We start from the raw sequence: 27,040 nt of genomic DNA, 5'->3' as shown, positions 1-27,040 counted from the left end.
TGGAGAATTTTTATTTTCCTTACTGTTTGAATTTTTTTTTTTTTCACATTGAGCATGTCTGACTTTTATAAACTGTTAAACAGGGAAAAAGGGCTGGGGGTGTAACTCAGAGGCAGAGCACTTGCCTAGCATGTGTGAGGCACTGGGTTTGATCCTCAGCACTACATAAAAATAAATAAACAAAGGTAATATGTCCTTTTACACCTAAAAATAAAAAAAAAAAAAACAGGGAAGAAGATCACAACGAATGCAAAGATTTAGTTATAATGTAAAACATTGAATTATGTTGTTTGTAATGGTGAAAAAATGGAACACTAAATATTCAGTAATAGAAAAATAGGTTGAATAAATTAGTAATGAAAGAATCTACAGCCATTGAAATGATGCTGCAGACGTATATTTTAATATGAAAGGTGTGTATCATGTATCAAATAAAAAAAGCAGGTTTTAAAACAATATGTACCATATAGTCACATTTTTTGTTTGTTTAAAAAATCCTCTTCTAGTAGTATGATAGACCTGATATTCTCAAGAACTTTCCATGGCAGAATACCTGTGATATTTAAAACACAATAAATATTTTAAGTTTACTAGTGAGCTCCTAAGAAAATAAGGATAATCCCCCAAGGCATCTCCTAAAACCAGTGGGATGAAATAATATAAACCAAAAGTAAACTGAGAGGTTCACTCACTAGAAACTTTGAGGACTAAGTAGGTGGATTGAGGAATAACCAGATGATAAGTCTGGGGACTTAGAAAGATAGGAAAGCTAAACTTGAGGGTCCCCTATTTTCTTGTTTTAGTTTGCTTTCTGTTGCTTTAACAGAATACTCAAGACTGTTTTTTTTGTTTTGTTTTTTTGTTTTTTTGTTGTTGTTTTTAAAGAAAAGAGGTTTATTTTGGTTCAGGGTTCTGGAAGCTGGGAAGTCTGAGACTGGCCACTGGCATCTTGTCTTCTGCTGAGGCTTTGTCCTGCTTTAACTCATGGCAGAAAGTGGAAGGGCAAGCAGTTGTATGCAGAAGAGGGAAAACACAAAAAGCTGTCTCACTTTATAACATCTTGATCTCATGGTAGCAAACCCATCGAAAAATAACTGCATTAATCCCTCTTAATGACCTAGTTATCTCTTTTTGAATTATTGTTCTGGTGCATTATATTTATAGATAGTAGTGGGGTTCATTTTGACATAGACCTAGGTACTTCTTAAAGCTTTACCACCTCTCAACACCATTACATTGGGGATCAAGCCTCAGCATGAGTTTTGGTGGGGACAAACCATAGTATCTCCATGAAGCTGGAACCCTCAAAGTCACTACATTCTTAGTTAAAAGGTGAAAGTCCACTTACTTGCAGAGAGAGCCTACAAGAAAAACTATCTGGCTGTAATACTAGATGCTCAAATTAATAAAAACATTAATTTCCATGTAAGACCTGTTCTCATATGGACCTGTGGAATTTTTACTTTCCCTTTACTTAAGTAAACCATAAACTGAAAAAAATTCTAGTGGCCTCAGATTAATATCACCTGAAGAAGTAGACCCAACAGAAGCAAATCAAATTCTCCTTAGAGGAAAGCATGCTCAATCTAGTCTGCTGGATTAAAGTCAGTCAAATATGAACTCACCAAAAAAAAAAAAAAATACTAACACATAAGAATTCAAACTACCACGAGAGGTAGCAAGAATATCAATCGACAGGTCTTAACTTTTAGGGACTTCAAAGTTGGGAATGATCAGATTAAAAATTTAAAGAAGCTATTGTGAAATGTTTAAATAAATAAAAGATGAAACAGAAAAAATAGGTAAGGAACAACAGGTTATCAAAAATGCCCAGATAGCCAGGTGCAGTGGTGCACACCTGCAATCCCATCCACTCAGGAGGCTGAAGCAAAAGGATCATGAGTTCAAAGCCAGCCTCAGCAAAAGTGAGATGCTAAGCAACTCAGTGAAACCTTGTCTCTAAATAAAATACAAAATACAATTTCCAGTGCTACAAAAACACATATAAACTTCTCTGCCTCACCCTTTTCTGGCTAAGGGGTTAAGAAGCATGAACAGCCATCAAGACGAGAGAATGAAAGAAAGGATTCCTGTAATGGGAGTTCAACGAGATAACGAGATAACTTCTAAAGTCCTGGCATTTATAAGAACCCCCAAATTTGTTTGAGTGCTTATTTATTTATTTATTTATTTTTTAGTTTTAGGTGGACACAATATCTTTATTTTACATTTATGTAGTGCTGGGGATTGAACCCAGTGCCTCGTGCATGCTAGGCGAGCACTCTACCACTGAGCCACAACCCCAGCCCCAGTGCTTATTTTAATGAGTAAATTTCTGGTTCATTAAATGTTAGAAGAGTTTTTTTTTCCTTTTGTAGTCACTAGGCTTTATTGTTAAGGCATAATTTTTAAAGAGGATAAAGAGTCAGAAAATTCATAATAAGTTAATTTTTTAAATAAAAAGCAATACAACATTGCAACTGCACCAGGTTTAAAGGATCTATAGGAGTTACATGTAAATAGTAATATTTATTTTGTGGTTACTTTGTGCTTTTATGTAACCTCATCTCTAATTCTATAATAATATTTTGATGTAGTGATAATTATCCTCTTTCCCAGGGCCAGAATGAGGCACAAGAGGTAAATCACATATATAAAGTCATATAGTTGGTATCTAAGAATGAAATCAAATCCAGGTCATTCTGTATTCAAACCTCAAGTTCTTTTTTGATGCAAGCACATTTCCTAAAACCAGTGAGGATTACAGAATTTTAGACTAGGAATGAAATTTAGTTCTTTTCAGTCTTCCACCAACTGTAGGAGCCCTCCAAATACTGTCTCCTGCATTCATATGCTGTGCTAACACTGGGAAAGGATGTACTAACAAGGTCAATCCATTCCAGCCTTCCTAGAATTGTGATACAAGAATTAATCTAGGCCTGGCCTGGTGGAGTTTGCCTGTAATCCCATTGGCTTGGCAGGCTGAGGCAGGAGGATCATGAGTTCAAAGCCAGCCTCAGCAAAAGCTGAGGCGCTAAGCAACTCAGTGAGACCATGTCTCTAAATAAAATACAAAAAGGGGCTTGGGATGTGGCTCAGTGGTCAAGAGCCCCTGAGTTCAATCCCCAGTACTTGCCCCCACCTTTTGTACGTACCTAAAAGAAATGGAAGCAGGAATTCAAATAGATACTCGTACATCAATGTCTATAGCAGCATTATTCACAATAGCCAAATGGTAAAAAAACAACCCAAATGTTCATCAACAGATGAATGTATATACAAAATTTGTTATATACATACAATAAAATGTTTTTCAGTCTTAAAAAATATTGTTCATTCCAGGCATGGTGGCACATACCTGTAATCAGGAGGCTGAGGCAGGATCCCAAGTTTGAGGTAAGTCAGCAATTTAGCAAGGCCCTAGGCAATTAGTGAGGCTCTGTCTCAAAATAAAAAATAAAAAGGGCTGAGGATGTGGCTCAGTGGTTAAGAGTCCCTGGGCTGGGTGAGGTGGTGCAACCTTGTAATCCCTGTGGCTCAGGAGACTGAGGCAGGAGGATTGTGAGTTCAAAGCCAGCCTCAGCTGTTAGGACAGAACACTCAAAGAAATCTGCTGAGACAAAGTCTCATGTTTAGTAAGTGAAGTTTATTAGCAGGGAAAGACTGCTAGGCTGCCCAGTAGAGTGGTTTGCAGCAGAAAGAGTTATCTTAATAGGGTTTTTATATTTTTTTAACAAGGTATAAGAGCAAGTTCGATATGGCTTTGAGTGCAGCAGCTAGAATTGACCTTGAGTGCAAGGTAGCTGGACAATAAAAGAACTTTGTATTTAGGGACCTTGGAAGGGGGTGATGTGGGGGGCTATGGGAACAGGGTATTTTGAGTTTCTTTTTCTTGGTAGCTCATAAGCCTTGGCCCCAGGGCCAAGAGGCAATTCCAGAACCAAAATGGAGTCACTCATGTTCAGGATATCCCATTATTCCCCCCTTTTTGTTTTATTATGGTAGAGGGCTGGAAGTCAGTTTTCTGTAACTACTTCTTGCTGGGAGGGGGCTGCATTCTCTGGGTGAATGGTGGGGGGATGGGGTTTAGGATTTTTAATAGTTTCCGGATGTGGTTATCCTGTAACCTTCTGGGAGCCCTTCAGGTTGGAGTCTCATATATTATTCAAGACCATTTGGATGACTGTCTGATTGGTGAAGATCTTTATTTGGTCCATCAGGAAATTCTGGAAACATTGAGAATGCAAGGACCTATATGAAGTACTAGGGGAATCATTAGAAAAGGCCCAATGAGGGGGGCTATCCAGGGCCAGAAGCACCCTAGGAGGCCCATACCTCAAGAGGAGTGGTCTCTTTTAGCTATTTCTGTGGCCAGTTTTTTTAGTTTATCTGCTGCATCTCTAACTATGTTGGACTTGTTGATATAAAAACAGCATTCCTGGGGCTGGGGTTGTGGCTCAGTGGTAGAGCACTTGCCTATCATGTGTGAGGCACTATGTTTGATTCTCAGCATTGCATATAAAAAATTAATTAAGGGCTGGGGATGTGGCTCAAGCGGTAGCGCGCTCGCCTGGCATGCGTGCGGCCCGGGTTCGATCCTCAGCACCACATACCAACAAAGATGTTGTGTCCGCCGAGAACTAAGAAAAAATAAATAAATATATATATAAAAAATTAATTAAATAAAAACCCATTAACGACTAAAAAAAAATAATAACAACATTCCTCCTGGAGGAAGACACATGGGCCTACTTCTTTTGCCAACATAAGGTCAAAGGCCCATGGATTTTGGAGGGCCACAACTGCCAGGGAGTCTACCTGCTTTTGTAAAGTCAGCACCAAATCAGTTGGATAACTGTAATAACCTGCGCAACAGTTTTTGTAGTGAATAGAGGCTTTTAATTCTGCTACTTTTGTGTTAATCCTAGTGGATGTTTTCAGCCCAATGATTAAGGGAATAATTTGGGGGTTCTTTTAGTCCAGTGTGTGCTGTTAATGAAATGGGTAGACTTTAGTTGTGGTGTTAAATGTTAGTTTGGGAAATTAGGAAAATTAAGGTATAGTGGCTACCAGAGTTTTAGTTTGGGAATGTTATAGAGATGGATAGTAGGGGTGGATATGCAACAGTGTGAATGGACTTAATGCCACTGAACTGTACACTTAAAAATGGTTAAAATGGCAAATTTTATGGATCTACTATCTTTAGAATATTCTAAAGATAAATGCCATGTACTAGAAAGGAATGTGTGAAATTTACATTAATAAGCATTTAGCTATGTGTAAACATTACACTTTACTGGGGAAAAAATGTATGTGTTTAGAAAAATACCTGAGTAGACAAGAAGAAAAAATTTAGTTATTCCCGGTTGGTGGGCTCACAGATGGCTTATAGATGATATTTATTTTCTTATATCTGTATCCTTATTTTTTCATCTGTATTTCCTAATTTTCCTACAACAAACCTGGGAACTGTGTACAGTGATACTACACTTCAGCCTCCTCTATCTCCCTAGGACATTGGCCAGGGATGTGGTGGCTCCCCTTTCCTGCCTCCTGGACATTCACTCTTTGCTGCTGACTTTTGATGCTTGATTGCATTCATTAACTCTTGGAGTTTCCATCTGATCAGTAAGATTTTGACAGATATAAACTTGGGAGAGGTCATTCTAGTCAGAGAGGATGTTGTGAGCCGAGGGCACAGTTCCCAGTGTGAACCTTGTGAGAGTGTATGACTGAGTGTTCTGCTTTTTCTGTTTCAGTTTCTGTTTAGTTTGGCTCCCAGGCACCATCAGCAATGATAACGCTGGTCTTTTTCAACTTGATAGTTCAGAAAGCATTTTGCAGGAAATACTCACAAACCCATGAGGTTGGGTTTATTGCAGATGAACAAATAAGAATGCCCCATTTTTTGGTCTAGATGGGAACAAACAAAAGGTAAGGAATCCTTTCTACTGGGGCAGTGCAGATCCCTTCCACTGGCACAAGGCTACTTCTGCTCATGGGGGAACCCTGATCTCTACCCACAGCTACTGAGAAACAAACCCTTACAGGAGGGTAGTGGGCACAAACAAACTGTCACTTTTGGAAACTGGTCTGTATTCAACTTGGGAAAGCCACAAAACAAACTCCAGTGTTTGAGCAGACAGGAGTTATAGGAAAACTTTCCACTTGGAAAGGGACCCTGTCCACTGTGACCCCTGCTGCTCCCTCCTCTTTGTTTTTGTTTTTGTTTTGGGGAGGCCCCCCATTGCCCAAGCTCTTCTGTGGGATTCCAAGCAGTCTGAAATCCCCATTTTGCTTGTAGTTCCATAGCAAACTTGAGACTGATACCTTCACAAAGAACTATGCTGTTCACCTGTCCACCTTGTGCTTTCCTGTATCAGCAAAATGGAATAACTGCACCTCATCTGTTTCTTGTGTCTTGGAGTTGTATACCAGAGCGTTGCATTGGCAGACCCTAACTCACCTGCCTGTAACTTCTCAAGGGCAGGGTGTTTGGGAAGGGGAATTTCTTTTGATTTTATATTAATAGAAGGACTACAAAGATTTTGAGCAGCTTTAACTACCAAATGTCCACACATATACCCCCATAATGTACCTTCCATCAGCATTTACTGTGTCTCCATTTACTGTGTCTAATTAATGTTAAAAATCTACTTTCTGGGCTGGGGATGTGGCTCAAATGGTAGCGTTGCTCACCTGGCATGCGCAAAGCTCTGGGTTCGATCCTCAGCACCACATAGAAATAAAATGGAGATATTGTGTCCACCTAAGAAAAAATAACTAAAAAATAAGTATATTAAAAAAAAAAAAACTACTTTCTGCACTCTCCTAGCCCCTCTCCTCCCAGGGGGGCAGGCCCCTGCTTCAAATGGATTCCCCAGATGCATGTACTACTATTTTTTTTTTTTTTTTAACAGGGAGCTGATGGTGAAGCTCTGGAATCAGGCTATCTGGAATGGAATTCCAATCTGTCAATTACTCGCTATTTAATTGTTAGCAAGTTACTCAATCTCTGAGCTTTGGTTAAATGTAGTGCCTCCTGGGTTAGGTTGTTGCAAAGATGAAATGAAATAAGGCTTGAAAGAACATAGCATTGTGGGAGACCAACCTCACACGTGACTGAGTCACACTCCCCAGCTGGGTGCTGAGGCACTCAGTCACAGAAATGTGGCAGAGCTTTCCCCACCCTTCTTGGGTTCGAGGGACAGTGTCTTGTGCATAGCTGTGTCTTGCTACAGCCCCATGGGTGAAGCTATGCTCATCTGTTCCTTTGTAATATAACCCCTTGCTCTGTTTAGGATAGACTCTTCCATGGAAGTGCCTTGTGTGTATCCCCTTCTCTTACTGTGCCTTTGGGTGTGGCCTACCCAGGTGTCAGTCAACCTGCTGACAGTGGACATCATGAAGATAGACTCAGCCCCCTGAAACCTGACCCCTTGCTTCATTTGAATAGCTTTTCCTCAATAAAAGGGGTCCGCGCATGCGCTCTCTCTCTCTCTCTCTCTCTCTCTCTCTCTCTCTCTCTCTCTCGACCCTTAAGGTCAGAGGAGCCATCACAGTGACCCCAAAGAAAAAGGTATTTGTGTCTCTTGTGTGGTTATTTTGTGCAGCCCAGTCAGCCCAGTTCAACTGGAGTGATCCCTGAGCCTTTTAGTCTCGAGAACAGAAACCCGGCACAGCATATTTTCAGGCATGTATTAAATGCTCAATAAACAATAATTTTTTAAAATTATTTGTTCTAATTAGTTATACATGACAGCAGAATTCACTTTGGCTCATTATATGCAAACGGAGTACAACTTTTCATTTCTCTGGTAAGAGATAGTTCTTAATAAAATAAACATTATTGTGTTTCCCATCTGAGGAACATTTCTAGTTCACTATTTGTAAGAGCAGAGAAAACTGATTGAACTATTCTACTGCTCAGAGAAGCAGCCAGCTCTTCCTTCTGATGAATTCCCAGCCCCACCCTTTCCTCAGGGTCCCTTCAGTGGCTTGCCACTCAGGGCTTTCCCTCTCCTTTCCCCCAGACACCTGTCCTCAGGGAGCTACTCAGGAAGTCAGTGTTCCCTGCCTGTGGGCTGAGCAGAGGCATGGGTCATGCTGAGAGGGTGATGCCTGCCTGGCACAAATCAGAGGCCACCTGAAGATGTGTGGCACAAGGTACCCCGACGGGCTGCCTCAGGTCCAGAGCCATCCTTGGGTCAACAGCCTAATGTTCTTAACCCTGAGCATCTTTGTGCCAGGAGAGGGAAAGCCCTGAGTGGTACGTATGAAAGAGACAAAAAAAGAATACATGCTGTGTGATTTAATTTCTATAAAATAGAAAATGCAAACCAACCTAAAGTGACACAAGGCAGATTATGGTTACCAGGAAAGAGGGAATGACAGAAGAACAGAAGGAAAGGGTTGAAAAGGGTCACAAGGAAACTTGAGGTTAAATAAGATGTTCATTTTAATTGTGGTGATGATTTCATGGGTATACACAAACGTCAAGACTGATCGGATGGTACACTTTAAATATGTGCAGTTCACTAAGTGTTAACTCTACTTCAATAGAGCTGTTAAACTATTTAATTAAAAAAAAAACAAGTAATAGTCTTACTTGATTGAAAGTGCCTCTTCAGGTTCTATCAAAGGACCTCATCCAAAAAGGAAAGTAGCTGAAAGAACATAGATTTGGGTTTAAAACCCTAAACTGCCACAAATTCTTCATAAGGACTTGGGTGGGTTATTTAACCCCACAGCCTCCTTAGTTTCTTTATCCACCAAATGGGGCTAATAATTCTGCCTCACAAGTTTATTGCTAAAATTTGAAAGAACAGACAGAGGAGGGAGTCCCTAGCGTACTCCAGGTGCAGTATACCTTAGGTCCCATCTGTGAGGTCTTCAGCTTTGTTTCTGTCCCTTCCTTTCCCCCGCTTTCCTCTTTCCTTACAGACGGGAACCCTAATCATAAAGACATTCAGAGGAGAAACAATGGGGAGGAAACAGAGTCCAGGGTGTGTCTTGGATTGTGTTCCTCTGAAAACAGTGCCTAGACCTAGATTTGAAATTTCCTGGGGGGTGGTCCCAGGGATCAGGAGGAAGGGAGCAGAAACTATGTATCAAGGAAGGAGAAAATGCCAATAAGAAGGTAGAGGTTGAGCTAGCCCATCAGAGACCCTCTGAAAAGCTGTAGCATGTACCTCAAAAGGATCAGGAGGCTGGGCACTGACTGGTATCCTCTGTGGGCAGAGGACTGCCCTCAAAGGAACATTAACTTTCCTCTCCTCCCCACACTTCTGTCAGCTGAGGAAGAAACGCAGAAATAAAGTACACGGGACCCTGGTCTCCTTCCTTGATACATAGAAATGGAATCCCACAGCATATATTCTTTTTTTGTCTCTTTCATTCAATGCAATATTTTTGAGATTCACCAATGTTGTTGTCTCAATAAATTGTTCTTTTTGTTGCTGGGTAGTATTCCATTGTATGAATACAACATGCCTAACATACTATATATGTGTGTGTGTGTGTGTGTGTGTGTGTGTGTGTGTGTGTGTGTTTAAATTCTTAAGAAACTACCAAATCATTTTCCAGAGTGGTATACTCTTTCACACTCTCAAAGGATGTACAGGAGTCCCAGTACTTCTGTGTCCTTGCCAACATTTGTTATGTTCAAGTCCTTTTAATGCTGACTGTTCTGATAAGTATCTTGTTGTGGTTTTAATTTGTATTTCCCTTATGACTAACAATACAGGCATATTTTCCTCACATATTTACTTGCTACTCCTGAGTCTTCTTAGGTGAAGTATCTGTTCAAAAATTTTGCTCGCATTTTATTGGATTATTATGTTGTCTTCTTATTGAGCTTTGAGAGTTCTTAACTGTGGATATAAATCCTTTTATAGATATAGTATTTTTTTAAAAAATCACTTAGTTGTAGATGAACACACAGTATCTTGATTTTTATGTGGTGCTGAGGATTGAACCCAGTGCCTCACACATACAAGGGAAGCACTTTACCACTGAGCTACAGCCTCAGCCCCATATTGTAATAGTATCTTTTAAAAAATGTTCATCCTGTCTATGGCTTATCCTTAAATTTTCTTAAGTGTTTTTTGAAGGCCAAAAGTTCAACTTTTGATGAAATCCAACTTATCATTTTGTTTTATGAATCATGCTTTTGGTTTCATTTGTAAGAAAACTTTGCATAATTCAAGGTCACAATGATTTCCTTTTATGTTTTCTTCTAAGTTGTAGAGTTTAAGTTTTACATTTATATTTATTAAATTTTTTAAAAAATAGATTTAAGCCTGGCATAGAGATGTACACCTATAATTCCAGCAGTGTGGGAAGCTGAGGCTGGAGGATTACAAGTTTGAGACCAGCCCTAGCAACCCTGTCTCAAAATAAAAATACAAAGGGCTGGGAATGTAGCTCAGTGGTAGTACTGGGTTCATTCTCCAGTAGCCGCCCTCTCCCCACCACCAAAAAATCCATTCTTAAAGGTTTAGACATTTTTGCTTATAGTGCATGTGTGTCCTTTAAACTTTTCCCTTAGTTGTTAAGGAAGTTCATATTGAAAGTCTTAGGTTGACTCACTTTATTTATTTATTTATTTTGGTTGACTCACTTTTGATAAGAGAACTACCAACAGGAAATTTCTGTAGCTTAGGCCATGTTTCAGGTGGAAAATGGTGCTTTCCACATCTGTAAGTTTGGAATGGAGTGGAGAAGTAACCCAGATCCTTGACAGGATGCTTACATGACCACTGTTCTTATCTGAAGATTGTCCTCAAGAGTTTTTCTCTACCAAAGGCTTAAAGGGTTGTGCTTTAAGATTAAAAACTGTGGAAAGGTTTTAGTTAGGTTGCAACTGTGATTTAGGAAGACCAAACCAGTGGCTGCTTGGAGGGTGGATGGAGATGGGGAGAACTAAAGACTGGGAAAACCAGGACCACAGACAGAGAAATTCAAATGAGAGACAAGAACCGGAACCACCTTAATGCCAGTGGGAGGGCAGGTAGGGAGGAGGAAACCCAGTCTAGAGCTAAATCTGAGGCATTAATAGAGGGATCTGGAGGAAGGGAGGGAGAGAAGGAGGAAGAGAGACAGAGGTGGGGAGAACGCTTGCACACACTGTGTGCTATGTGCTGCCTTAAGGGACCCCCAGCAGGCAGGAGAAAATACAAGACCAGATCAGGGAGAGTGGTGATAAGGTAGGATGGAAGGAATAAAAAATAGGTAGAAAGAAGATATAGAGGAAAGACAAGAAATGTAATTTTAAGTTAGAGTTTCATATATTTTCATATATTTTCCTGTCACTCCCCAAACCAGTCTCTTTCCCAGGCCTGTCACTTCCAGATTTCTGAGAAATCTGCAAATTTTAAATTTAACTGAAAATTTATGTGCTTATGATAATTGCCTTGTGCACTGTTAATTAGCCAACCAATACATAGATTAAGCTAGGAGAGATATGACATTTTGAGAAACCTATAATATAGGGGACTTTCAGTATTATCTATTGATCAGGTCATGGAGACCATGTCAACCTGAGGATCTTGAAAACATCAAGACCACTATAAACTGTCTTGAGATCACCAGACTCATGTTATCTTTACATACCTTCTCATACCCAACCTTGAACTCACCACATTTCCTGTGAAAGAAGAGCCAGGAATCCTGAAAACACATTTCTCACTCTCAAGATGGCTCACATTCTCCAGTGAATGTGTATTCCTCGATTTCCTAGATAAAACTTCGTGCCTCTACTGACACGCGCTGACATTCTTTTCAGTCACACATATCAAGGACCTTACTTGTCCTGAGTGGAGCCCCCCACCCCCACCAAACTCCTGGGACACTCTTCTGGAGTTGTTTCTCCTCCTGTGAACGTGAGATCTAAGCTGAAATGAATGGAATTAATCAGGAGGACCTTTGAGGGAGAAGGGAAGAAAACGAAGGACAGAGAAACTTGAATCTTCAAGGTTAGCCAGCAGAAGAGAAACTAGTAAGCTGGGTGTGGTGGCACATGCCTACTATCCCAGCAATTCATAAGACTGAGGCAGGAGGATTACAAGTTTGAGGCCAGTCTGGGTAACTTAGACCTTGTCTCAAAAAAAAAAAAAATGTTGTGGGTGGGGTCTGGGATTTAGCTCAGTGGTAGAACACTTGTGAGTTCAATTTTCAGTAGTGCCCCCCCCCCCCCCCCGCAAAGACAGAGAGAGAGAGAGAGAGAGAGAGAGAGAGAGAGAGAGAGGGAGGGAGGGAGGGAGGGAGGGAGAAACTATTGAGAAAAACTGAGGACAGAGAGGCAGGAGCAGAATGAATCGAGAGAGGAGAGAAATCATCTTAGTTAGCTGCTACTAAGAAGGTGTCTGAATTTGGGTTTCTCCAAAGAATCTAAACATAGGTTTAAATGCAGATAATGCTCTGGAAGGGGATCCCAGTAAGCAAGAGGGAGGGAACAGAGAGTGACATAGGGAAGGAGGAACAACTGATACAAAGGTTTTATTGAGATAGCTGTTGTAGTCAATGGAGGCTCCACTGAAGTAGAAGCTCCATTTAGAGAAAGCCTCCAAGAATTGTCCACACAAAAGATGGGAGGCTGGAATGGAACATATATCCACCAAAGTATGTATCATTGGTTAATTATTAGACCTGGGAGCACTAACTCTCCTGTACTTCCTGGCTGTTTGTAACAGTGTGGCTGAGGAGGTGAGCAAGCTCCTGTTGTGTGGGAGAAGAACCTTCTAATGGTTAATTTAGCATATCAATTTAGAAGGTATTTTTGGATGAGATTAACAGCTGAATTGGTGAACTATAAATAGACTGCCCTCCACATGGTGGGCATGCCAATGGTAATGCACACACACACATACACACACACACTTTTTTTTTATATTGGGAATTGAACTGTAGGGATGCTTTACACTGATCTACATCCCCAGTCTTTTTAATTTTTCTTATTTTGAGACAGATATTCCTAAATTACTTAGAGCCTCCCTAAATTGCTGAAGATGGCCTCGAACTTTCAATTCTACTGAGTTGATGGGTGTGCAACACAGCATCTGGTCTGAACTATGGCAATAATACCAATGGAAATGAAGAATATACATACTGAAGGAATAAAACTGATAGGTTTCTAAAGTTAGAGGTCAAGGAAGAAGGAAACGTCAAGGGTGAAACACATACACGTGTGTGTGTGTGTGTGTGTGTGTGTGTGTGTGTGTGTGTGTGTATCCAGTCTGATGAAAAAAATTATCTATTTGGGGGAGCTTGGATTATAAATACATGTATTCAATGCTTAGAGTTGTCTCTGAATACAAAGGTTAATATGAATTTGAATGAATGATCTTGTATAGGACCTTGCCTCATGTACATTCCATTCATCTTTTTGCTCTAGCTATTGCTGTGGTAACCAACTGTTTGCAGCTGTCACTTCATAGTACTTGGTTCCACCTACAGTTTCTAATCTTTTGTGTTTTATCCAAGGGCTTCTTTGCTGTAGCCTTGTGGGAAACCTATCATGCTGACACTTGTGTAAACCTGGAAGAGCAAGGGAATTCACAACTTTTCACTGGGGGGTGGGATGGGATGTTGGGAACCAGAGAATAAATATTCCTCTTCTCTGTCTCTTCAAATTCTATATGGTTCCACAGAAACCACAATGAAATTATCTTCCAGGTGTTCAGAGTGGTCACCAGTTCAACAAACACCTTTGAGTAGGCTTTACATATTTTCCAGTTTCACTCTTTACAGCTCTCCATTTCTGTTCTTTGTGATTGATTTCCACCATAAACTGCCTGCATCTTGATCTTGTCTCAGGCTCATTTTTGTAGGTAGATCAAGCCTATGACAGATTTCTATGTAAAATGTAGGGTAGTTAATTAGCATTGGAAAAGGACTTAGGAGGCTTGGGTTCCAGACCTAACTGCTACTAATTTGATTTGTGAAAGCCACTTTATTTTATTAATAGGAAAAGTGGCACTTTGGTCACCATTTTCAGATGCATCTATACTAGCAGGAGATCTACAAAACATTGAGGGGGAAAAACAAATCAGGATTTTAGTGTGGGGACAAATGCATGGAGTACTGTATACATGGCATATGTTAACAGTGTCTAAGTGGCAAACCACACCCCTGTGCTAGGCATGTGAGCCACAAACTGCTTACCCAGTAGGTACAGCCCTGGGTATGAGGCCGAGTGTTGCAGTGCCCATTCTTGCTCCACGGCCCACTCCTCGATTGGTTGCTACAAGCACAGTTGGCCAGAAATTGTATTGGTGGCTGCCTGTAATCTGCTTAGCTATATATACATGGTAACTGCGCAATAAAATCAGACCTGCTTCCTGCTTGGTCTCTGGAGGTCTTGATTATCTTGATTAGTGACTCCACAGCCACACTCTCCTCTACCCTGTTCCATGGACCTCCTCGCTGGATGAGAGAGAGTCCATGCATTTTCACATTATTTCATTCTCATAATGAAGTAGGACAGAAGAGGCTGGACACCCGAGGAATTTTCAGGAAGCAAGTTTATTGACTGCAGGGTTCAGAGGTGGCTCTTGCCCTAAGAATTCTTCCTCTGAACAATAAGTATAGAAATTTTTTGAACTTTATATCCAGTGGCAGGGAGGGACTAGGAGGTTCATATGACAAGTGCGTTTGTTCCATCCTCTGGACAGACAGGGGTTTCACAGATGTTTTTCCACAAACCTGGCATTTTAAGCAAAGAGGAAGCTACAAACCACAATATCTTCTGCAGATTTTTGCTGATAGCTGATGTCCTGTGCAAAAAGCTCTCTGATAAGAAGAACTTACATGCCACAATATGGTGGGGGTTTTTATTTAATTATAGTAAGTGTCTTCTGGGTGGGGGTCTCTAGCCTGCTTCAATAAAAAGAGCATGAGTGTACATACATATTAGTAAATATATACAAAAGGGTGGACTATCTCAGTTTACAACATATTTTTGTATGGCTGGAGTCTTTAAAAAGAGAATGTATCTTGTGTGATTAAAAAAAGATAAAATCCGCCTCCAAAGCCACTGAACCATGCTTGACAGACAGCAGAAGGCAAAGCGCCCCACAAGCCACTGTGTGAAAAGCTAACTGTGCCCAGGTGTACGCGGTAGGGGGCAGCAAGCTAAAACCAAGGTCAGGCGACCAGAGCAACCTCGAGGTCGGAGGAAAGGTGGCTGGGTCTATGTGGTCGCCAGGGGGCAGGAGTGTAGAACAACCTAAATCTGAAACTACCAGTTCTCCTCCTGGCTCCAAGGCCAACTGAGACATTTCAGAAGTCATATGTTCCATCCCTCTGCCGAAAGCCAGAGAGATTGGAGGCTTTTCAGAGTCTGGGGACGCCCCCAACCTTGCACCAAAAGAAGCTTGGTACTCTGAGCAGTCTCTGGGCTCCTTCGTACCACACTCGGGCTAAACAACTCTTCCCTCTGACCGCCCCCGTCACATCCCCCAACACCGCAGAGGGGAAATTGAGTCACCAGGGGAATGAGGGCCGACGCCAGCCCTCGGGGCCTTCCAGATGCTAGGGGGAGGGGGGCGGGCTCTCCTGGAAAACAAGGCGCGGGCGCTGAGGGGGGAGGTTGGCTGGGCAGGAGCTGAGCCAGACACATGGAGAAACGCTGCCCAGGATCAAAGGAAATATGACATTTGAAAAGAATGTGCGCGTCTGCTTGTGCTGCGCTGGGGGCGGGGGTTGAAGGGGAGCAGGGAGGGTCTGAGCCTTGGGTCTCTACCCATTATCTTCTGGCTTCAGTCGCCCACCTCCTCTGCCTCCCCCTTAGGCTCAGGTTGGTAAAGGGTCTCGAGGTGTTCCCCACGCTCCCTCCACGTCGGTCTCTCCTTTATTTCCGCGTTGAAGCTGGAAGGGAAATGTAACCTGAGAAGACCAACAGAAAAGGCGGGGAGTGGGGGGGGGTGGAGAAAAATCAAACCAGGCCGCTTCCCCGCTTGGCTTCGGAACATTCTTCTCTTCCCGCCTGCCTGGCCTCTTCTCCCGCCCCTCCCGCGTCGCGGCTCTGGGCTCGCAGCCGGGGCAGCTCCGCACGTCATTGGGGTCCCCGGGGGCCGGGGGGGGGTCCCCTGGGCGGGTCCGAGGGAGCACTGAGGAGAGGGAGGGGAGCCGCCTCCGCCGCAGTGGAGCTCAGGCCCGCCCGACCAGTTCCCCCTTCCTCCAGCCCCTCCGAGCCTGTTTCTCATTAGAGTAACGGGCGCGGTCCCCGCCCGGCTCCCAGTGTTTGTAAACGTCTGACCCGAGGGCCGTCGCTTAACCCTCCAATCGCTGGTCTGGGGTTGCTATGGGGGGGTGCGCCCCGGAGCCGAAGGGATTTAGAGATTTGACATCGCTCCGGCCCCTCGAAGTTTGAACCATGTGGCGTGCGTGGGGGTGGGAAATGGTAAATGCACTCCGATGCCTCTCCGCTGACTCGTCCGAGTCACCAATCTCCCAACTCAACCCTCACACAACCCTTGCCACTTCATGCCTGTCCTTCCTGGAAAGTCCAGTCCGGGTCTTCCTTTCTCTCCCTAGCCAGGTGACAGGTGTCCAGCCCAGAGGCCCACTGGGTTTCGAGGCCCCCGGTCTCTAGTAAACCTGGCTAGGATTTTTAGGAGAGCCGGAGCGGGATGCCATCGATTCAAAGATTCATTCCAGACTACAGTTCTAGAGAGGAGGGAGCCAACTTCCCTTGGAGGCTAATTCATGACCCCTCTGGGTGACTGGGACAAGGGTAGCTGCAAAGCCCGGCCTGGATCTACGCCCATCAGAGGTTGTGGGTCTTTGACTAGATCTCCAAGCCTCTTGAACTCGGACTTCTCTGAGAGACATCCAATTCTGCTAGAAGTTCTTCATCTCCGGGAATGGGGAGGGATGGTGCGTGGAGCTGCTGATTCAGGAGGGCAAAGGTTTCTATAAGGTCCAGGCAAAGTGGCCTCAGCCAGAGACTTGGGAGGAAAGTCCTTTTCTTCTTCAAAGCAACTTGGAACCACTCTTTACCCCACAGCCCGCCTGACCCCAAGTTAAGAGGGAAAGGGGGAGAGAGGTAGTCCTTCCTTGCTATGTGCTGGCTACACAAGTTTTAAGAACTTAGGGAATTTGTGTACCCTGGGCCTTCAACATTAGGGCCCCAGGATGTGTCCCCTTTAAGACGCTCGGACCCACAACCCCGAAAAGAGACCTAGAGGGGTGGGGACTGGGCGCCCTGCGGGAAATGATTGTCACAACTCCTGGCCAATAGGCATCTTTAGGGTCGTAACACTCTTGGAGGGATCGTTTCCCAATTCAGTTTTTTTTTTTTTAATTGAGGGGGAGGGACTGGAGAGAGGAAAGAGGGAGGGAGGTGGGGGAGGACGAGGGGCGCGTGGTTTTCCCATCTCATCCCTGTAGGAGGGGCCGGAGCATCCCGAGTAGCCAATCAGAGATAGGCTGGGGGGGCCGCTTTAAAGAAGTTTGGGGGAAAAAAGTTTGGAAAAGTTTCTATAATAACGAGGGGGCGTCCGGAGGGAGGCGGCAGAGACGGAGGAGGGGGCGTCTCAGAAAAAGGGAGGGAGGGAGCCACTCGCGTGAAGATACAGCAGCCTCCTGAGCTCCCCCCTCCCACCCAGGCCGGGACCTGGGGGCTCTGTCCGGATCCATGGGGGCAGCGAGCTGCGAGGATGAGGAGCTGGAATTTAAGCTGGTGTTCGGGGAGGAAAAGGAGGCCCCCCCGCTGGGCGCGGGGGGGTCGGGGGAAGGTTAGTGCGGGGCTGGGAAGGGGTCTTGGGGTCAGTGAGTGAAAGGCCCCGGGATTTTGAGTCTGGAGAATTTAAGGCAGCGAGCCTGGGGTGGTTGGGGGGTGAGGGGTCAGAGGTTGAGGGGAGTCGGGGGGCTCGCTAGTCTGCTAAAGTGAGGCTGGGGGCCCGGACACCACTTTCTCCTTTTTAGGTCGTGACTGGGGTGGGGGTGGGGGTGCTGTTGGCTGCGCGCCGCCTCCCGGCTGGGCTGACTGTCACTGGGATGGGGGGACGGGCGGGAATGGCGGCCCCGAGAACCTCGGACGCAGTCAGGGGAAGGGGAGATTTGCCTTTGGAGTTTGCGCTTTTCGGACTGAACCTGGTCCTACAGACGGGACGCACCTGGCTGGGGGAGCTCTCAGGCCGCGCCAGGGCGCCCCTCCCCCTCCCCCGTCTGGCCGCAATGAGAGGCAGATGGCGGGGACCCAGCCGGGGGCGGCGGCCGCCGCTCGCACGAAATCCGCGCTGCCCGCTGCCCCCCCCTTCCCGGCTGGGCCCGGCACGCATCACCCCCTTGGCTGCACCCCCGCTCCCAGGTTGGGGGGAGCGAGGGAGTCACCTCCCCCTCGTCACCACAGCCATCCCCCTCACCCCGCCCAGGCCACGGTTTCGATGGCAACTGGGGCTTCTGCCAGCTCCGTTTGGGGGTTTGGGAACCGCTGCTAATTGGGTTCATGTGTGAGTCGCCCCCAGCCCAGCCCATAGGCTCGCTATACACGCCTCCAGGCCCTGCTTCGGCCCCTCTCAACCCACTTCCCTCACCTTAAGACCCGCCCCCTCTGGTACCCTAGGTCCCAGGGCCAGCATCGCAAGAGTGAGAGGTTCTGTGAGTGGGAAAAGGCCTGGCACACCTACCTGTCTTTTCCATCTTCTGACGTCCAAGTTTGCTTTTGTTTTGTGGCTCTGAAGGGCTCCGTAAAGACCCCTCGTAGCTGAGGAGGGGGGTACATAACAGGATTTAGACACTGACCACTGGAAGAACCTAAACATCTCACCAGCTTCTCCCCATCTCTCTCTACCCTCTTCCTATTTTGACAGAACTGGACTCCGAGGATGCCCCACCATGCTGCCGTTTGGCCCTGGGGGAGCCCCCTCCCTATGGCGCTGCCCCAATTGGCATTCCCCGACCTCCACCCCCTCGGCCTGGCATGCACTCACCACCGCCCCGTCCAGCTCCTTCACCTGGCACCTGGGAGAGCCAGCCTGCCCGGTCGGTGAGGCTGGGAGGGCCAGGAGGGAGTGCTGGGGGTACTGGGGGTGGCCGTGTTCTTGAGTGTCCCAGCATTCGCATCACCTCCATCTCTCCCACTCCTGAGCCACCGGCCCCACTAGAAGACAATCCTGATGCCTGGGGGGACAGTTCTCCCAGAGATTATCCCCCGCCGGAAGGCTTTGGGGGCTACCGAGAGGCCGGAGGCCAGGGTGGAGGGGCCTTCTTCAGCCCCAGCCCAGGCAGCAGCAGTCTGTCCTCGTGGAGCTTCTTCTCCGACGCCTCGGATGAGGCAGCCCTGTATGCCGCCTGCGATGAGGTGGAGTCTGAGCTAAATGAGGCCGCTTCCCGCTTTGGCCTGGGCTCGCCACTGCCCTCGCCCCGGGCTTCCCCTAGGCCATGGACCCCTGAGGATCCCTGGAGCCTGTACGGTCCTAGCCACGGAGGGCGGGGGCCTGAGGACAGCTGGCTACTCCTCAGCGCTCCTGGGCCCACCCCAGCCTCCCCTCGTCCTGCTTCTCCCTGTGGCAAGCGGCGCTATTCCAGCTCCGGAACCCCATCATCGGCTTCTCCAGCCCTATCCCGCCGTGGCAGTCTGGGGGAAGAGGGGCCTGAGCCACCTCCTCCACCCCCATTGCCTCTGGCACGGGACCCTGGTTCCCCGGGCCCCTTTGACTACGTGGGGGCCCCAACATCAGAGAGCATCCCTCAGAAGACCCGAAGGACTTCAAGCGAGCAGGCAGTGGCTCTGCCTCGGTCTGAGGAGCCTGCTTCGTGCAATGGAAAGCTGCCTTCGGGAGCAGAGGAGGCTGTGGCTCCTTCAGGTGGTTCCCGGAAGGAGGTAGCTGGTATGGACTACCTGGCAGTGCCTTCTCCCCTTGCGTGGTCCAAGGCCCGGATTGGGGGACACAGCCCTATCTTCAGGTGAGGGTTGCATCTGGCACTACCCCTCACTTCAAACATCCCATTAGGGAAATGGGAGGGTCAAAGGATGAGTTTTAAGAGAGATTTTAGTTCTTGGTGCCTTTCACATTTCAAAAGAGAAGTCCATGATCATACCCCTCCCCCAACCTTGATTTTAGGGACAATTAGAAAACATGAGCCTCTTTAGACTGTTTTGCAGAACCTTTAAGCCCATTAGGAAAAAAAAAAAAAAAAAACTTTCCCCATGCTGTTCTAGGAGGACCAGTTAGGTAAAGGCAGAGTTCTGCTAGGATACCCAGCAACTCCAGCTCTGTCCTGCTGTAACTGGATGTTGAACTTGAGCTGGATTTCAGTCTTTTCTCTGGTCCTTAAGATTCTCAAGTTGCTAGCCCTATGTTCTGTTACAGAATGTTCCCTTTCTCTATCTAACTCTTAATTTGTAGGGTCTGGCCTCATGGCTTCAGAGCATAACTGCCAATTTGATTAAAATGGCATATGTTTGAAAGTCAAAGAATTACTGTTAAAACTTGCAGTTCTGCCCCTTCCACTCTCAAAGAACCCTGCCTATTTCAATAATCCTAAATCCTGAGATGTCAAACTGAACTGATTCCATCCAGAAAAGCTTCTAAAGGAAAGAGACCTTAACATGGCATCCTCTAGCTTGCCCATAAGACAGGGAGTCTCAATCTCAGCATCACTTGTATTTTGAGCTGAGTAATTTGTTGTATGGACCTGTGCTGGGCATTGTAGGATGGTTTAGCAGCCTCACTGAGTACCCATGAGACACTATTAATACCCCCTCCACCAGTTGTGGTGACCAAAAATGTCCCCAGGAATTGCCAGATATTTCCTGGGGTGGCGGTGGGGGGGCAATTATCAGTTGACAGGCACTGGCCTAGCTTATCTGAGAGTATACTCTAAGAAAGGGTGCTCCATTTGAAAGGCTTCAGCTCCTCAGAACTCTGCCTACCAGCCTCAACTTGTGGAAAGGGAGATGACCTGGGAATAGAAAGTAGTCCTAGGACTGTCAGTGATGCTGGCCTCTTTTATTTGTAAAACAAGGGGGTTCATGTCTGATGGCTTTTCTGGTCTGCACTGGCACTTCTTTTTATTACTCTGTCCTTTCATTCTGGGGATTAGGTTGGACTTGGGGGTTCCTTTGTAACCAGGTAAAGTTTCTTCATCCCAAATTCAAACCCTGTATTCAGAGCAGGGGAGAAGGGCTGTTGTTATCTTGCATTCCTCATTTCAAGGGATCTCTTACCTATTTCTTCCTGCTCTGTGCTTTTGGACTTTACTGTGATTTCCTCTTTCTCCCACACCTGAATTCCCTCTCCCTTCACAGACCCAGTGGGAACCTGACTGGGGTTTGAGGTTGCAAATGATCAGTGCTCTTCTCTTCTATCTAGGACCTCTGCCCTACCCCCTCTGGACTGGCCTCTGCCCAGCCAGTATGAGCAGCTGGAGCTGAGGATCGAGGTGCAGCCTAGAGCCCACCACAGGGCCCACTATGAGACAGAGGGCAGCCGAGGAGCTGTCAAAGCTGCTCCTGGTGGTCACCCTGTAGTCAAGGTAAGGGGCAGAGGGCAGTCCTGATATCCTTTTTCCTCTTTCATCTCACAGCTCTGCAGATGGGCCCTAGCTGTACAGACCCATGGCACTGCCCTTTCCCACACTCCCTCTCAGCTCTGACCCGGCAGGCAGCTTGGGGGAGGGGCTGGAGTTGGGGGAGGAGGGGTGCACTTCAAGGACCCGGATATACTCTCTACTTTTCTGTCTTCCCACCCCCACTCAACTCATCCCATGGGACACTGGCCTCATGTCTAGTCTGGAAAATGGTGGCTTGCCAGATGTGGGGGAGGGGTTCAGCTGAGGCCAAAGGTCACTGGGCCTTAGGTTTTCTCTATATTGAGTTGGGCCAGTCTCTCTTGGAATCTCTTCCTCTTTTTGCCCAGCCCAGTTTAGGTCTTATTCCAAGAATAACATTGTGAACTCCAGGCCATGTTTTCTCCACAACTGGTGCCCAGTTCCTCCAGGGGATCCCTTCCAGGATATCCTTTATCTTTTACTGTCCCTAACCCCTGGTGAACTAAAAATCCAGGGGTGGATAAAGGATGAGACAGTGGGCAGTGGGACCTCCAGTTAGGTGGCCTGTTTCCCTCTGCCAGCTCCTAGGCTACAGTGAGAAGCCACTGACCCTACAGATGTTCATTGGCACTGCAGATGAAAGGAACTTGAGGCCTCATGCCTTCTATCAGGTGCACCGCATTACTGGGAAGATGGTAGCCACTGCCAGCTATGAAGCTGTCGTAAGTGGTACCAAAGTATTGGAGATGACCCTGCTCCCTGAGAACAACATGGCTGCAAAGTAAGTCCCCACTCAACTTCCTCTCAATTTGCAGGATTTAGGACCAATGAGGCCTACTTCTTTCTCTTCCCAGAGGAGATAGACATTATCCCTAAGAGCTGGTTTCTGGCCTTCTCATCATGTTTCTAGATTTGGGGTCTGGGAAGCACTCTGGAGAGGACATCTCTGGGTTAGAAAATAGTCCCCCTAGATACCCTTAGAAGGTCACAAGGCTTTGGATGGAGAGCAGGGGCTTCCCTGCTAGCTTTAGCTAGAAAGGTTTGCCATCTATCCTCTGCCCTCAGCATTGACTGTGCTGGAATCTTGAAGCTTCGAAATTCAGACATTGAGCTGCGGAAGGGTGAGACAGACATCGGACGCAAAAACACGCGTGTGCGACTGGTGTTCCGGGTGCACGTGCCACAGGGCGGAGGCAAGGTCGTCTCGGTGCAGGCAGCATCGGTGCCCATTGAGTGCTGTGAGCAAAGAGGCCCTGGCTATTTCTCTGTTTCTTATGACTGTGTGTTTGCTGCCACCTATTTCCTGTGTCCTTTCTGTCCTGGTTGCCCTTAGAGACTCTTTTCAACGGATGTGGGAGTGGTAAGGATGGTGTTCTCGTTTGCCTTTGCTATGGACTCTGTCTCTGGGCTGACCTAAAGTGACTCTGCACCCCATCTTCCTCTAGAATGGCCTGTGCACTTGTTTGGGTAACTCCCTAGCTTACCCCGTTCACCTCTTTCAGCTCCAGGAGTGGTCCCTTATAATGGATAAGTACAATGGAAAAGTATCTCATGGATACTTTTGATTTACTGTGTGTCTGCCGCTGAGGATGGCTCCCCAGGTCTGGTGGCACGTATTCCAAAGAGGGTTGGGGCAGAGGAGGCCTTCACACCTACCCCAGCCAGTCTTCTTCCTTGCACTGCTCTGCAGCCCAGCGCTCAGCCCAGGAGCTGCCCCAGGTGGAAGCCTACAGTCCCAGTGCTTGCTCAGTGAGAGGAGGCGAGGAACTAGTACTGACTGGCTCCAATTTCCTGCCGGACTCCAAGGTGGTGTTCATTGAGAGGGGCCCTGGTGAGTACCCACCTGGGAGGGGAGAGTAGGCAGGAAGAGCTTGTAACTGGCAGGTGAAAGATCTCTGGCATTGTCACTAAGCTAGTCGGTTGAGCCTTAGTTTCTGTATCTGTTGAATGGGACAGATTCTCCCAACCCCACAACTGTACTGTCTGCTTCCCATGGGGAGATGGGTAGCAATCTAAAACATTGAGAATGCTGAGTAAATATAAGAAATATACATCCTGTTTATTAAAGAGGAGCCAGCTTTAAGATGATTTACCCCCATATAGATATGGTAAATAAAGAGAAGGGATAACTCACCCTCACAGCTTCCCCAGAGCTCTTCCTGAGTTATGGGACATAAGCACAGTTACAATTGTAAGAGCCTATGAGGTGTCCCAAGTGGAGCTCAGTGTGAAGAAACGAAAGACTGAGGGTTTCAGATACAACCACCAGCCTGAGGCCTTTCCCCAACCTCAGTCATGCTCACCAAGAGTCTCAGCCCCTAGACCCACATTTAGCACCCTGGGACAATGTTAGAGCATCTTCAGAGGTTCTGTTCATGAGACTTGGGGGTCTCTCTGCCTTCCTCAATGCTGACATCCCCTCTCAGCATGGGAGAGGATGTTTGGACTTGGGTGGGAGGTTTCCAGAGTTGCTTCTGTCACTAACTCGTTCTAGTCCTTTTGCTGGTCGTGCGATCCCCTCTGATCTTAGTTTATTTTCCTGAATCTTAGGGAAGTTTTTAAACCATTCAATTGAGTAAACACAAAATGGTCTCTTTTGTGCCAGACCTTCTAAAAACCTTCTGGATTTGGCCTTGGCTCCAGTAGAAGGGGAAATGGTAGGGGACTAGGGCGGGGGCGGGGGCCTGGAGTTGGGCTGGAGCTCTCTGTTCCCCTTGCACAGATGGAAAGCTGCAATGGGAGGAGGAGGCCACAGTGAACCGATTGCAGAGCAATGAGGTACCAGTATCACTGGGGAACCCATCCTGGAGGCGGTAGGGTGGGAGAAGTCAGGAAATTCTCAAGTGGGTCCCTTGGCCATGGGAGTGGATTCCAGAGCTACCTATTCTTTCCTGGAGGAGTCTGGCCACTCTGGAAGCAGGTTCATCTCTAGGGAATGAACTTTGCTCCTCAGCAAGTGGAAAAAACTAGGAGGTGGGGCTGGGGATGTGGCTCAATCGGTAGCGCGCTCGCCTGGCATGCGGCCCCGATCCTCAGCTAAAAAAAAAAAAAAAAAAACTAGGATGGAGGTGAGGTTTGGGTCCTTAGAAGGGCTGGGCAGAGCCCAGATCCTTGAGGGCCCTTGCCTCATCTTCTGCTCTTTCCCAGGTGACACTGACCCTGACTGTCCCTGAGTACAGCAACAAGCGTGTGTCCCGGCCAGTCCAGGTCTACTTTTATGTCTCCAATGGGCGGAGGAAGCGCAGTCCTACCCAGAGTTTCAAGTTCCTGCCTGGTATGCTGTAGGACAGCTATGGTGGGGACTGAGGCATGGGGGTAGAGGGATATAGTGCCCCATCCTGAGGGGTCAAGGGATGAATGAAACCTGAGAAGGGAAGGTGATTGGAAGGTGTGCAGAGGGGACATTGACAGACTCTCACCAGCATGTCCTCCTGCTTCCCATCTTCCCAGTGATCTTCAAGGAGGAGCCCCTACCAGACTCATCTCTCCGGGGCTTCCCTTCAGCATCGGGCCCCCCTTTTGGCACTGACATGGACTTCTCACCACCCAGGCCCCCCTACCCCTCCTATTCCCATGAAGACCCTGCTTATGAAAATCCTTACCTGTCAGAAGGTTTTGGCTATGGCACGCCCCCTATGTACCCACAGACAGGGCCCCCACCATCTTACAGATCAGGCCTGCGGATGTTCCCCGAATCTCGGGGTACCACAGGTTGTGCCCGCCCACCTCCAGTCTCCTTCCTTCCCCGCCCCTTCCCTAGTGACCCATATGGAGCACGGGGCTCCTCTTTTCCCCTGGGACTTTCATTCTCTCCTCCAGCCCCCTTTCGGCCTCCACTACCTTCATCCCCACCACTTGAAGGCCCCTTCTCTACCCAGAGTAGTGTTCATTCCCTACCCGCTGAGGGATACAATGAGGTAGGGCCAGGCTATGGCCCTGGGGAGGGGGCTCCGGAGCAGGAGAAATCCAGGGGTGGCTACAGCAGCGGCTTCCGAGACAGTGTCCCTATCCAGGGTATCACGCTGGAGGAAGGTGGGTGTGGCACCGGGGACTGTGAGTGCGAGTGGGTGCGAGAGATTGCTCTGCATGTTTGCTGAGGGCTGGAGCTTGGCTTTGCAGAGTTTGGGCATTCCTGATCTCTCAGAGCCAGTTGGAAGGCCCCAGGAATAAGATCTTGGTGTGTGTGACCACTTGAATTCAGTTAGCTTATTCTGAAGATTGCATGGAGTTCCTGTCCCAGCCTTTTACCTGCCTCTGCCTAAATCACAAAATCTCAAAGCAAGAAGTATTTTTCAAGGCCATCTCATTTCTCTCTGAATTTGCAGTTCTGGGGGTTGGGGACAGTGGCTTGCTGAGGTCCTAGTCAAGCACAGTTTTTCCTTGCCTCGGGTTTCCCCCAGCATGGTGACTGTGGTTGGCATTGATGATGAGGGACCTTCGTGCTTTGCCTCTTCTCTCCCCCACTGGCTATGCCCACTGACACTGATGGCCCTGACATGCCAGCAGGAATAGGCTGGGATGGGGGCCTGGGAGTCCACATGGATGAATTTGGGCAAGATTTGGTTAGGAGTGGGTGTCAAGACACATTGGGGAAACCTAGGCTCAGTGAAAGAGAAGCCAGTGGAAAAGGAACCTAGAGATGTTCTAGCCCAAGGCCTGCCTGGAATGGATTGGGGAATCTCTGGGCTTGCCCCAGGCCAGTCTCTCAACTGCCCCTCCTTTACAGTGAGTGAGATCATTGGCCGAGACCTGAGTGGCTTCCCTGCACCTCCTGGAGAAGAGCCTCCTGCCTGAACCACCACCTGGCAAACCCAGCCCAAGTCTCAGCCCTGCCTGCTTCCCCTTCTACCTGGATGCTGGCTCCAGAAGCTTTGGGCCAATTCTAGTTTCTTTTTCCCCAGCTTCTGCCTATCTCCCCTCCTCTCCCACCAACTGAGGTGTGGCCCCCAGGCCTGGTGCTGCCTTGAAGGACTGGGGGAGGGATTGTGTAGAGGACAGAGGAAGGGGGTGGAGACCGAGGCTGGGTGCCAGAACTGACAGGTGGAGATGATGTCCAGCTTGTGTGCAGGCTATGGTGCTGTGAGACTGGGGACAGGTTGATGGGTAATAAACTGCTCACTGACCAGTGTTTCAGGCTCCAGAGCTCTTTGGAGAGGGTGGTGCAGCTTACTCCAATCCTGGCCCAAGGAGGCTGAGAAATTGGAAAGAGATGGCCGGGAACATCGCATGCCAAGGAGCTTCCTGGGGGACAAGGGGAGGCATGAAGGGGTTCCAGAGGCTCCCTGACTGGGGCTGAGGTTGGAGAACAGGACTTGAGTAGGCCTCTCTACCCTGTTTTCTGTGGGATTCATAATCTTTTAGGAGCTTAGGGATGGGACCTAGTAATCTTTTTTTTTTTTCTCCAAATTCTTTTGTCTTGCTGCCACCCAGATGATTCTGATTCATAGCCAATGTGAGGAAACACTAGTGTAATCATTCCTTCATATACAGAGGAGGAATTTGAGTTCAGAGAGGGAAAGGGACTTTCTCAAGGCCACATAGC

General features: G+C 47.1%; 1 protein-coding gene across 3 annotated transcripts; it reads left to right on the top strand.

Moving 5' to 3' along the window:
- The first annotated feature begins 17,373 nt into the window (after nucleotides 1-17,373).
- On the top strand, nucleotides 17,374-26,626 carry NFATC4 (nuclear factor of activated T cells 4). Of its 3 annotated transcripts, none has more exons than XM_081289903.1 (10): nucleotides 17,381-17,738; nucleotides 18,816-19,911; nucleotides 21,321-21,483; nucleotides 22,080-22,279; nucleotides 22,564-22,619; nucleotides 23,189-23,329; nucleotides 24,221-24,276; nucleotides 24,646-24,772; nucleotides 24,949-25,530; nucleotides 26,225-26,626. In XM_081289903.1, exons 1-10 carry the CDS (start codon nucleotides 17,639-17,641, stop codon nucleotides 26,290-26,292), a joined length of 2,589 nt encoding a protein of 862 aa, XP_081146029.1. In that variant the 5' UTR covers nucleotides 17,381-17,638; the 3' UTR covers nucleotides 26,293-26,626. The 3 variants fall into 3 exon arrangements, with proteins under 3 accessions (XP_081146030.1, XP_081146029.1, XP_081146028.1); XM_081289902.1 differs by having other exon boundaries at nucleotides 22,564-22,736; XM_081289904.1 differs by lacking the exon at nucleotides 24,949-25,530 and having other exon boundaries at nucleotides 17,374-17,738; nucleotides 22,564-22,736.
- Nucleotides 26,627-27,040: the final 414 nt, after the last annotated feature.

This window comes from Spermophilus citellus (genome assembly GCF_964194105.1).
Source record: "Spermophilus citellus genome assembly, chromosome: 4".
Classification (NCBI taxonomy): Eukaryota; Metazoa; Chordata; class Mammalia; order Rodentia; family Sciuridae; genus Spermophilus; species Spermophilus citellus.
The sequence above is the reverse complement of the archived record's forward strand: the minus strand, read 5'-3'. Positions and strand labels throughout refer to the sequence as shown.